The sequence below is a fragment of the Apis mellifera genome, linkage group LG15, assembly GCF_003254395.2.
Source record: "Apis mellifera strain DH4 linkage group LG15, Amel_HAv3.1, whole genome shotgun sequence".
Lineage (NCBI taxonomy): Eukaryota > Metazoa > Arthropoda > Insecta > Hymenoptera > Apidae > Apis > Apis mellifera.
Window position 1 is genome coordinate 4,326,947 of NC_037652.1, and position 11,987 is coordinate 4,338,933.

Consider the following 11,987-nt stretch of genomic DNA (forward strand, 5'->3'; position numbering starts at 1 on the left):
GTTTTAACGTCTCACGATTGATTCGAGAGTGTAATGATAAATTCGTTATTATTTGGTCAATATTCGGTACAGCAAAAATTGTATCTCTTGGAGGCGCGAAGCTCCAACCATTGTTCCTGGTTGGGCACGTACATTTCTGCCGGCATGCGTTCCAATCCAGGGGATTCTGGCGATCCACGCTCGTTTGTTCTTCTAGCTGAAACGTTAAACGGAGGAAAAAAAATTAGATGCGAATTTACATTTCTATATTTTCGGATTTGCACCGTTCACGATTCGTATCGTATGAAAGATGTTTGTAACAATTCAAACGGTTCGATTCCTATTTTAAGAAAAAGTGAATTCATACTTTTGCACTTTGGATTTTCATATAAAATATTTACAGAATTCTCTCTTAGTCTAATTTTCGAAACGAAACACCAAATACTAAATGTTTTTTTTTTTTTCAAAATTTGAATCGAAGAATATCAGAAATCCAAAACGTAAAGTCTAAATTAAGGATAGATTCATGAAGAATCAAATTTTTATAGATGGATATTTTACATCCTATTTTTACACCGTTTAAATTTTAAACGCGCATAAATAAAAGATCGGCAACAAAACCGATCGATAATTTTAATTTCGCATCAATTCTTACCGAGTCGTTTGCGCATGGAAATAGCCTCGCCAGGATGTCGAAGAAGCAATCGGCCAACCCCCTCGCACCTTCGCAACACCTCGTTCTTTAAAAGATGATCCCGTACGTTCTGAGAAATTATCGGACAATTGGTCACCCATTTCGACACGTAAGCGAAGTCCGTGAGCAATTGCAACGCGCCATATTCGCTAGAAAATATTCCTTCGATCGTACAGAAAACACCGATCTATTTTATTATCATCCCGTTTTCATCGAGACATAAAGAGAGAGTCACGCAAGCCAGAGTTTTTTCTTTCTTTTATTTTCTTTACCTAAATTTAATTCGATGCAGATATATATAATCCAACCAAGCTTCGCACATAATTTTCAGGATCATGTTCGACGTATCGGGATCCTCGATAACTTCCAACACAGGGAGCAGTACTTTCTCTGAGGAAAGAGTAATCCTTTTCAGAGGTCAAGAGGGGGTGAAAGATGATTTTCTTACCGAAGTAGGGTTGCACGTAGAGGCTAGCCGCCGCAGGGGCTACGTCGCCACCTTTCCTCCAATAACTCGACCTTGGAAAGCACATGTGCAAATTTGCCAGGCTGACCACGCGGCAGATCTTCGCCAGAATATCCGTACACTCGGTGGAACATTTCTTGGTGGAAAGTAGAATCCTATCTCTATTTTTCCTTTCATTTTTTTCCAAACAACGAACAAAATCTGAGCATACCTGGAGCAGATCCACGTTCACGTTCACCTCGGATACAATTTTTGCCCTCATTTTCGCGCAAACGTATACCTGGACGCTCACAGAATCTGTCGATAATGCGTTGACGTGATCGGCAAGCTGGAACGAGCGGATCTTTTAATATTTAAATGACGGAGGAGGAAAGAAGGTGAACTCGCGACGTTTCACCTTTAAGTAAGAGAGTTCCTCGAGGCAGTTGACTATGTCACCCTTCACCAAAAGGAAGAACACGTCCAGTTCCCACGTGTGCGCTATGATTTTCGCCTCCTGCACTATCCACAGCCTCGCCGTGTGCACCGAATGATCCAACCGATGGAGGACGACTATCTGTTCCGAAAGCGGCAACTCCATCAACGGGGCGCCTATCACCCATTCGCCGCCTGCCTCGCACTCGTTGCTCAACCTGACGAGCAATTGGAACAATTCCCCGAACACTTGGCCCGTGTCGGACCCCTGAAGAAGAAACGTGAAAAAATCGTGCCGAGAATTGAATAATCGAATTAGAAAAGAGAGCTCACGTCCGTGGAGGAAGCTTTCGACTGGCACTTGAAAGCCGAGGTGTAGGCCAGTCTGAATAATTGATCCCATTCGATGATTGTTGCGTGGCAACGAAGAGCATCGCAGAGGTTTTGCAATGCTGGCCTCACCGTTTGAGGCACTGCTCATATGTACAATTTAATTTAATTAATTGTTCAAATTGAATGATTTGTTATATATTCGTTTCTACGCACCATGATTTTTCTGCACGAATTGACTGAGCCAGTCCTTCAATTGCTGCGCTCCGTGACAGTGACGAGTCGCGAGTGCTTCCGGGGACCACCACAGGACCACGTGATCCAGAATGCTCGATAAAGCCCCCCACGCGACTTCTTGATAGTAATTCTTCACCTTCTTTATCGCGCTTCTTCTCAGCCTCGTCTCACCTTTCATCGATCATATCATGATCATTCATTTTATTATTATCATTTCAATTGCGTCGGATTACGAACGATATATAGTTAAGATTAAAGGTTTCTGATTTACTTACGTACCATTGGTAGTCTTGAGGGCATCGGTGCCCAACAATCTGGGCGAAATTTCTTGCACAACGTTCAACAATCTAAGAACGTGTTTGTTTTGAGTATTGACCAACGTCTGAATACTTTCGATATTCGACACTTCCGGTTCCGTCTTCGACGAAGAATTCTCGATCGGTGGCGTCAAATGTCTCGTGAGGGCTCTGCAAGTCAGATTTTTCATTTCATTTCAAAATATTCAACGATCGAAAGATGATGAAGAATGTTTGTTAATGCTAATGGTTAACCAACCGATAAATTTCAATGCTCGAATTGTCCGAGACATCAGCGTCCCCAGAAATCGTTGAAGAAGGATCGGTCTTCTCCTGAGGCTCGTAATTTGTTAAAAGGCAGTCGATGAGTTCGTGGCACGATTCTTCGGCTCTGTTTTTCGCCAATATCTGAAAAAGAAAACGAAAATGTTATCAAAACTAGAAAAATAATTCTTTTTTATATGAAATATTGTAAATATGTAGGCTATATTATATATAGATTATATGAAGAGAAAATTATTTATTATTATTATCATTTAGAGGGAGTGAAATCAATGTTTCAATGTTATTTTCGTTTTTTTTTAATATACAATATAGAGCAAAATTTTAAACTAATATTAAGATAATTTTAAACTATAATACGATATTTCAGGTTATTTAATAATTTGAATAATTTGAAGATATATATTAATTATATATTTTGGTATTTAAATTGGAAATTTTTCGGGAAATGAAATTTCAGAGAAATGGATGATTATATGATATTCTATATTGAATAACTTGAATTTGAGTTTAATTTAATCCTTTAATACATAAAAAAAAAACATTTAATTATTTTTATTTTATTTTTATTCGAACTTTTTTATTATTCGTGCCAAGAAATTCACAATCATGTTCATTCAAAAATTTGAACACGCTGTACGCCATGTTCCAGAAAAGGATATCGAAATTTTAGTGTGTGAAACAGATGTAAAAGAAAAATAAATTTTTACCTGCAATATTCGTGTAACGGATATCTTCTTCATCGGTTCTAACATGTAAGGACAATCGTTACAGAACACATTCGTAGAAACATCGGAGACGTCGATATCCATATCCAGCATATCGTTATAAATGTTCACCAACCTGGAATCGGATGTTTCATTAATCGAAAATTAAAATGTTGCAAGACTTTCACCTGAAAATTATCCTAAGTAGCTCGTCGCTCTTGCAATCGACGATTTCATTAATCAAGTTGCGTGTAAATCTCGCGAGAACGTTCAGTTTTCGTTTCAACGTCATCAAGAAATGTCTCATCTTGTAATTATAAATTGGATGTGCACTGAGACTCGTCGTACTGATCGATTTATATTCTTCTTTCATCTCCTCTAAATTGTTTGCGATTCCACTGTATACCTGCGCTCAAAATGCGATCCGAAATGTTTATTCAAGAAATGAAAATTTATATTCATTCGCGAAACTTTTCAGATTTTTTTAAAAAACAATTTTTTAACAAACTTTAATTTCATGAATATTTCACTAGTTTTTATAAAATTTATTCTATATCCAAAAATTTTGATATCGAAAAACAATGGAAGCTTTTTCAAATGCAAAAACGAAAATATAAAATATGAAATTTCAATTCTAAAATATTGAAAAAGAAACATTCCTAATTCCTGATTGAATTGGAACAGAATGAAAATTTTCCTCGTTATCGATATCAAACAGAATATTCCAGAAATAATTAAATGGATTAATTTTAATAAAAAATTAAATTAAATGCAGAAATTGATCATGAAAAAAAAAACTTTCACACCTTTATATCGTATGTCTGAGCGTCTGCAATGTTTCGAATAATTAACGCTATGTTTTCCACAAAATTGTCCATTCTCTTTGTGAGCATCGACGAGTCTGCGAACCATTTCTCAAGAACATCACTGGGAAGTGGCAACCATTTGCCAATATTTACTCTATAATTAATATCCATATGGCTAAAAAACTTCAAAATAATCAAAAATTTATACCGATTTTTATTTTTCTTTCAAATCAATTGTATAGAAAATCGTGTCATTATTATCATTTGTGATTTCGAGATTTATATCATTTTTAAATACGATAATTACAGATGGAACACCTTTTAAACTTGAAAGAAGATATACTCTTATTATGCTATATCAACAAATATCTTTGTCATTTTTACATTATTCTATTATTAATTCATTAAATACTTGTGATATTTCGATTCGATATTATCTAATGAACGATAAGATTCTTCGAAAACTTTCTGATTGATAAGTTTCTGATTGATTTGATAAAAAATCGATTAAGAATACACGGTTGAGATATTAAAAGACAAAAGTAAGAAACTAAGCAATTTTACTTTATACTAAAGCAAAAGTAGCGTATAACTCGAGTAGAGTTGCCAGGGAAACGCCTAACGAATTGCAATTATTCATGCAGTCAAAGAAACAAAGATCAATGTGTTATTTTATCTTAACTTATTCTTATTTATCTTTTGATGGTAATGATTTTATCAAATATTAATACTGTTTATTAAAAACAAAGAAAAGAGTAAAAAGAATTTTTTTTATATTTAATCTCTTCATTTTATTTAACGTTAAAATTGTGTTGGTCAAATTGTTTCTCTGGTGAAGTACCTATTTATACAGAATAATCAATTGTTCAAGATAATTTATTCTTAGTAATAATAAATTATTCTTAATTTTTCTTATTTTCTTAAACTGTATACATTATTGTGCACTATTATAACCTATTTTGTTATATTATTATATTTGAATTATATTATTATATTTGAATATTGGATTTTAAATTATATTTACATACATTATATAATTTTATATATAATAAAACATGAGTTGTATTAGAAATTTATAATTCATATATGTATCAAATTATATACAAAAAATCAACATCAAGGATAATATGTAAATGCTAGAATTAAAAGTTAATTAAAAAAATTATATAAGTGTATAAGTGTACGTCTTACAAAAAGAAATGAGGATTGGTTACTTCTGATAGATCGGATATAAGAGTAAGAAAGATAATAGTCGATATTAGCTAATATGACATCTTATAATCGCAAAGTTACAGATTATATAGTAAATTATACATAATAAAATCGTTGACTTTTTGTGAAACAAGCAGTGAAATATATAATGGGTAAATATATTTTCAATAATCTTTTATATATTTATGTATATTCTATATTGTTTCAGGTAATTCGCAAAATAAAAATGTTTCAAAAAAAAATAATAGAACAGATTTTATTTTTGCATATAATTCAAATCGAACTACACTTCCTAATGTTATACCACCTTCATCGTTTATAACGGAAGACGAATTTTTCAAAACATGGTGCTCTTGGAAAAATGAATTCTTAACATTCAAAAGAGTTTTAAATAAAGAAAATTTTAATAAGGAAAAATGGGGAAATCTATTATTAAATTTAATGGGTCCAATTGGACAAAATATTCATAGCACATTTCAATTTAATTCTCTGAATGATAAAGAAAATATAGATATATTACTTCAAAAATTTGATGAATATTACATATTTTCAGGAAGAAAAAAATTACCTTTAGAAAATATATATGAATACATAAATGACTTACAAGTAAAAAAATTTAAAAATTTTATAACAAAAATTTAATAAAAAATATATAACAGTTTACATTATAAATATATAATATTACAACAATTTTACTTATTATATAATTTTTTTTTTTTTAGTTTATTATCAAAGAAAAAAACATTGACAATGAACAAGAATTAATAAGGAAGAAAATTTTAGCAGAAATCAATGAACATCAATTTAATAATGCTGCCAAACGTGTAATTCCAACATTTACATTTTCTTCTGATTTCAATAAGTTAACAATAAAGGAAATTGCATTTATTTGGAAATTATACATTGACAGTAATAGTTCAAAAAGCTGTACACGTTGTGGCTCTAATCATGTTTCTAATAAATGTCCATCGTTGGGAAAACAATGTATAAAATGTAATGAATGGAATCATTTTCCAAAAAGATGTCCAAAAAATTTTATTACTAACTGTCATTATTGTGGAGGTGATCATAGATATAAAAATTGTCCAGCTTATAATGAAATTTGTACTAAATGTCAGAAATTACATCATTTTAGCTGGAAATGTAAATCTAAAAAAATTCTGCAATGCAATTATTGTGGTTTAACCCATATTGCTTCTAGATCGCATTGCACAGCAAAAAATATAATTTGTAATAATTGCAAAACAATGGGTCATATTTCTTCAAAATGCAATAAAAAATCAAATAATTATAATCATAAGAACTAAAAATAATTTTAGTTTAAATTTTAATAAGTGAAATTTTTTTATGCTAGGTGATATAATTAATATTTGTTTATTTCTTTTATATATTTTTGTTAAAGATATTAGAAATATATATTTTATATCATTACATATTATTTCATACTTTACATATTACATTATACAATACATTACATATTAATAATTTATAATATGATATGTATTAATTTAATATATAAGAAAATATATACATTTTTATATACAAGTATATTTCTATGTATCTCTAAATAACTTTATAATATTTTTCATAAAATATTTTTTACTATAAATTTTTTATTCTCCTGTTCTACTTTAAACTATTATTATTTTTACTTCTTATTATGATAATATAAAAAAAATAAATAAAAATTAATATCTAAAATTAAATATTATAGTTGTCTTTTTTTCCAATAATTTCCAAAAATTTTGTTTAGTAATATTTTATTTTTATTATCAATTATTAATAATTAATAATAAAATTATTATGATATACTGGAATCAATTAGATTAATTGGAGAAAACTTTTTTAATATATTTTTTTCCTTTAAAGTTTCACATATTTTAAAAATATCATATTTAGAAAAATTTTTTTCTATAGTTATATTATATAAATTATGAAATATAATAATATTTTATTATATTATACAAATAAATAAAAAGTAAATAATCTTACAAAATCAAATATCTTCAATCATATACTTATATTGCATAATATATATTATTCAAATTTATATATATATATATATATATATATATATGTATATATCATTAATATTTAAATTTTTGAAACTAATAATTCTCAAAACTAATAAACAAAAAATTAATTTATTTTTAAATATTAAAAAGAATTTTTTCACTTGTTCTTCAAAGTTTATGAAGTTTTAAAATGTTTTGTTTTCATTTATGATTTTTTCAAAAAAAGATATTTAAAAATATTTTCCACTAATATAAAAATAAATTATTTTGTATGGTTAAAGAAATTTTCTAATTTTTAAATTGATATATTTTACTTATCTTGAATTATACATTTAAAATTGAAAAATATTAATTTTATTTAATACACAACAAGAAGAACAAATAATAAAAGAATAGAAATAAAAAAAAAAGCTAAAAATTATAAAATCGTTTTTAGAATATTATGAATGAAAAAAAATAGATGAAGAAAAAAAATAGCAAAAGAAGAATAATCTTACATAATATATAAAATAAGATAAAAAAAATTATTTTTTTCCAAATCAATTCGAAATATAATATTATACATATATATTGTTTTGTAATTTCATATTTTTATTAATTATCAAATATAAATCGTGAATCGTAAATTTTTATTTAACATTTATTTAATAGTACTATTTATTTGAAAAGCACTCAAAATAAACACCGTTAAAAAATTAATTATTAAATTATCATAATTTAAATTTTTTATCATTATATTGTAGAAATATTAACTGATATCTAATGGAATTTTCTAAACTTGAAACTAACAAAGTCTATGAAATTAATTCTTCGAAAAAAAATCATGAATAACATAAATCACAAATTACCAACTAATTAACTAGATAAACTAATAATTAACTAGATAAAATAATAAACTAGATACATAATACCAAAATTATTTATATTATTATATAAAATTAATTTCTACTATTGATTTTCAAAACAATGACCAAATAATAAACTAGATAACATAATACCAAAATTATTTATATTATTATAAAAAAATTAATTTCTACTTTTGATTTTCAAAACAATAAACTATTTATTAATTCTTTTAACATTTAAATACATATGTATATAATTATGTTTATTATTATATTTTTTCTTTTTATTCGTTTTAACAACGAATAATTTCGTTTTAACAACGAATTAATTAATATGAAAAAAGAAAAAATATTTTTTATTTCATAAAATTATTAATTTTTAAAATTATAAATTAAATTTTTTTTTATTATGTATTTTTGATTATATATTTTTATTTATATGGTATAGAATATAAATATAGAACATAATTAAATACTATAGAATACATAAAATAATTAAATTTTAATTTGTTACCAACATTAGAATTAAAGTTGATAAGTCTATTTATAGTCTTTATTCATCTGATTGTGATTCATCTTTTAAATTATTAAGTAGGGAAATACCCGTTATTTTATTAAAAAGTATATAAGAACTGATAGTAAGAATATATGAACAAGTCACTTCTGACATTAATTTGTAATATATAAATCACTTTTACTGGTACATTCTTTTATTTTTAATAAAATAAAATTAAGAATTTAATCAGGTATGTAATAATTATAAAACATATGATCTATTTAGAAGAAATAAATTTAATTAAATAAATAAAATTAAAATATATATTCACAATTATGTTAAAAAATAATATATCGATAAAATAATTAATTAATATTATAATTATATAATTTTATATAATTTTAATAATATAATTTTAATAATTTGATATAATTTTATTAAATATATAATTTTAAATATATATATATATATATTTTTTTTAAAGATATATATTTCTTTTTATAATTGTAATAATAATTATTACAATAATCATTATTAATTATTGTAATACATATTTAATAATTATATATATTTATATTTTTATATATTAATTATTATATAATTATATTATTATATTATTATATATTATTATATATTATATATAATTATATTAATATATTATATAATTATATTATATATTATATATTAATTTTATATATTAATTATTTTTATTTTGTTAATTATATATTTATATATTATTATTATATTAACATAGTATTACATATTATAGTTATAGTTTATAACTAAAAAATTCAATTTTTTTTAGCTTATTTTAGACATACATTGTTAGAATATAAATTTGATGACAAAATGAATATGTATGTAAGACCTCCTGATCCTTTATCTGATAATGGAGATATTACTCAAAATTGGAAGCAATGGAAGAAAGATTTTATGATATTTATGAATGTAAGTAATTCGATGGATAAACCAAAAGAACAACAAGCTTATCTTTTAAGAAGTTATATAGGAAAAATTGGTCAAAATGCTATAGAAAAAATTGTTTCAACCAATTTGAAAGAAAGAGATGATATAAATATATTATTAGCAAAACTTGATAAATATTTTTGTCCTTCTAAAAATGAAGTTATTGAAAGATATAATTTCTTTAATTCAAGAAAAAAAAAAGATGAATCTATTGAAACTTATATCACTCAGTTGAAGGTAAGTATTGAAACAATTTCTATACTTTTTAATATATATTTTTTAAATACATATTTATTTTTAGAGTAAAGCAAAAACTTGTAACTTTGGAAAAATGACAGACAGTTTAATTAGAGATAAAATAATTATGGAAATCAATGATAAACATCTAAGAACAAAAATTTTTAATACAGAAAATCTCAATTTATTAATATTAATACAAATTTTTAATGAGCATCAAAATTTGCAAAAAAAAAAAGAAGAAAATAAGACAAAAAATGATACAAAAAATGATAATGCATCTTTTAAAAATACACCTAAAATTGTTAAAAATTTTGATGAAAAGACTAAAAGTTCAAATAATAATGAAAAATCAATAAACATACAAAATAAAAGGAATTGTAAAAAATGTAACCAAAGACATCCTATGAAAGCTTGTCCTGCTTGGGGTTTGAAATGTGAAAAATGTGGCATATACAATCATTATACTAATTGTTGTCCAACTCAATTTAATGAAAAAAAAAAAGTAAATATATTTTATTTATTACATATATCAATTTTTTTTCTTTTATTAATATAATTGTATTTTTGTTATGATAAATTTTAGCAAAAATCAAATATTACTGATAATGTGAATTTACAAAATGAAAATTTACAGGTAAAATATTGAAAAATATTACATTTTGAACCATTTATATTTAAATAAAAAAGTAATAAAAAATTTTGTTGTAGATTCCTAGTGCTCCATCACTTTTGGATATTGATCCCAGATTGTACCCAAATTTAGATCATATAAAAATGTCTCAAGAAACAATGGTATAATTAAAAAAAAATAATAATAAAATGTATATAATAATAACAATTTTTTTACTTTTTTCTTTCTTTTTTTTTTTTTTTAAGAACACATGTAGTCAACATAGAATTTCATCGACAAATTCATGGTCATGGATGGAGAATAAGCATAAAATGACTAATGAAAATTTACAAAATAATAATATTCCATTGGTAAGTTTTTTTTTAAATCTTTGTATATATAATTTATTAAATTATTAAAATATTTTATTTTTACATAAGCCTTCAATATCAAATATGAATACCGGATATGAATATAATATGAAAGTTCCTGAAGTAGACAAAGAAAGCACTAGTAACATTGATATATATAAATGTCGAATATCATAGAAAAACATGTAAGATATTTTAATTATATTAATGTATAACTTAATATTTTTTATATAATATGATATCTTTGATCTTTAATTCTAAAAATAATTTTAAAAATTGTGACATTAAATAAAACAATATATTATATGTAAATAAATTTCAATTTTGATTTATTACATTGGTCCCTAATTAAAAATTAAATTATTGCTATGAATATTAAAAAAAAATGGCACATTAAATATGAATTATAATAGATTAATTTTTTAATTATCAGTATTTAAATATCAAAAAATCAATTACAACAACAAATACGTATAATTTGTTATTTGTCTTCAATTTAAAAAATATCATATTTATTTGATTTCCGAATAATATGAAATATAACATTAAACGATACAACTTGTTAACAAAAATAAATAAAGCACAAATCTCTTTGGTATGACACTTATATAATAATTGTAATTAAAAATCTTGTATAATATTTTATAATTAAAAAATAGTAAGCATATAATAGTAATCTTGTTATATGTTTACATTTTGAAAAATACAGCGATTCTGTCAAATGATATAGTGCTTTACAAATTTATATGATTGTATGAAGAAATATAAAAATTTGTTATATTATAAATTAATATTATATTATGTCATGAAAACTAATAAATAAATATGCAATAAATTCTATATGTACTGATTATATACTGCATGATATAAACTGACGTTTTTTTTCTATTTTATGTCTTTCATTATCTTAAATAATTTAACATTTTACAAGATCTTGTCAACTTGATAAACAAATTATTTAATTATTTAATTATACTAGTAAATCACAATTGATAATGTTTAAGTAGTAAAATAGTTTACA

General features: G+C 24.7%; 3 protein-coding genes across 7 annotated transcripts; 2 read left to right on the plus strand and 1 right to left on the minus strand.

Moving 5' to 3' along the window:
- Window positions 1-26: 26 nt before the first annotated feature.
- Window positions 27-4,648, minus strand: LOC409603 (coiled-coil domain-containing protein 142). Of its 3 annotated transcripts, none has more exons than XR_408958.3 (13): window positions 4,212-4,648; window positions 3,594-3,811; window positions 3,409-3,541; window positions 2,676-2,824; window positions 2,400-2,587; window positions 2,100-2,291; window positions 1,887-2,026; window positions 1,537-1,821; window positions 1,351-1,467; window positions 1,122-1,275; window positions 946-1,063; window positions 635-743; window positions 27-196 (listed from the first exon to the last, which is right to left on the minus strand). XR_408958.3 is itself a non-coding variant. In XM_393106.7 (13 exons), the coding sequence occupies exons 1-13, from the start codon at window positions 4,380-4,382 to the stop codon at window positions 57-59; spliced, it is 2,193 nt and encodes a 730-aa protein (XP_393106.4). In that variant the 5' UTR covers window positions 4,383-4,648; the 3' UTR covers window positions 27-56. The 3 variants fall into 3 exon arrangements, 1 of the variants encoding a protein (XP_393106.4); XM_393106.7 differs by having other exon boundaries at window positions 635-822; XR_408959.3 differs by having other exon boundaries at window positions 32-196; window positions 635-835.
- An 81-nt stretch (window positions 4,649-4,729) lies between these two features.
- On the plus strand, window positions 4,730-6,763 carry LOC107965557. 2 transcript variants are annotated; one of them, XM_026445385.1, is made up of 3 exons: window positions 4,730-4,916; window positions 5,632-6,029; window positions 6,146-6,763. In XM_026445385.1, the coding sequence occupies exons 1-3, from the start codon at window positions 4,850-4,852 to the stop codon at window positions 6,728-6,730; spliced, it is 1,050 nt and encodes a 349-aa protein (XP_026301170.1). In that variant the 5' UTR covers window positions 4,730-4,849; the 3' UTR covers window positions 6,731-6,763. The 2 variants fall into 2 exon arrangements, with proteins under 2 accessions (XP_026301170.1, XP_016771971.1); XM_016916482.2 differs by lacking the exon at window positions 4,730-4,916 and adding an exon at window positions 5,336-5,575.
- A 2,080-nt stretch (window positions 6,764-8,843) lies between these two features.
- Window positions 8,844-11,206, plus strand: LOC100576592. 2 transcript variants are annotated; one of them, XM_026445538.1, is made up of 7 exons: window positions 8,844-9,029; window positions 9,585-9,982; window positions 10,047-10,487; window positions 10,569-10,619; window positions 10,694-10,777; window positions 10,862-10,966; window positions 11,036-11,206. In XM_026445538.1, exons 2-7 carry the CDS (start codon window positions 9,629-9,631, stop codon window positions 11,141-11,143), a joined length of 1,143 nt encoding a protein of 380 aa, XP_026301323.1. In that variant the 5' UTR covers window positions 8,844-9,029; window positions 9,585-9,628; the 3' UTR covers window positions 11,144-11,206. The 2 variants fall into 2 exon arrangements, with proteins under 2 accessions (XP_026301323.1, XP_026301324.1); XM_026445539.1 differs by lacking the exon at window positions 10,569-10,619 and having other exon boundaries at window positions 11,036-11,166.
- The last annotated feature ends 781 nt before the right edge of the window (window positions 11,207-11,987 follow it).

Coding starts and splice junctions, on each gene's coding strand:
- LOC409603 (XM_393106.7), bottom strand. CDS start 4,382: ATGGATATTAATTATAGAGTAAATATTGGCAAATGGTTGCCACTTCCC. Junction 1,822..1,886: donor CGAAAGCTTCCTCCACGGAC/GTGAGCTCTCTT, acceptor TTTCTTCTTCAG/GGGTCCGACACGGGCCAAGT. Junction 197..634: donor TTCCATGCGCAAACGACTCG/GTAAGAATTGAT, acceptor TTAACGTTTCAG/CTAGAAGAACAAACGAGCGT.
- LOC107965557 (XM_026445385.1), top strand. CDS start 4,850: ATGCAGTCAAAGAAACAAAGATCAATGTGTTATTTTATCTTAACTTAT. Junction 4,917..5,631: donor TTCTTATTTATCTTTTGATG/GTAATGATTTTA, acceptor ATATTGTTTCAG/GTAATTCGCAAAATAAAAAT. Junction 6,030..6,145: donor AATACATAAATGACTTACAA/GTAAAAAAATTT, acceptor TTTTTTTTTTAG/TTTATTATCAAAGAAAAAAA.
- LOC100576592 (XM_026445538.1), top strand. CDS start 9,629: ATGAATATGTATGTAAGACCTCCTGATCCTTTATCTGATAATGGAGAT. Junction 10,488..10,568: donor AATTTAATGAAAAAAAAAAA/GTAAATATATTT, acceptor GATAAATTTTAG/CAAAAATCAAATATTACTGA. Junction 10,620..10,693: donor TACAAAATGAAAATTTACAG/GTAAAATATTGA, acceptor ATTTTGTTGTAG/ATTCCTAGTGCTCCATCACT.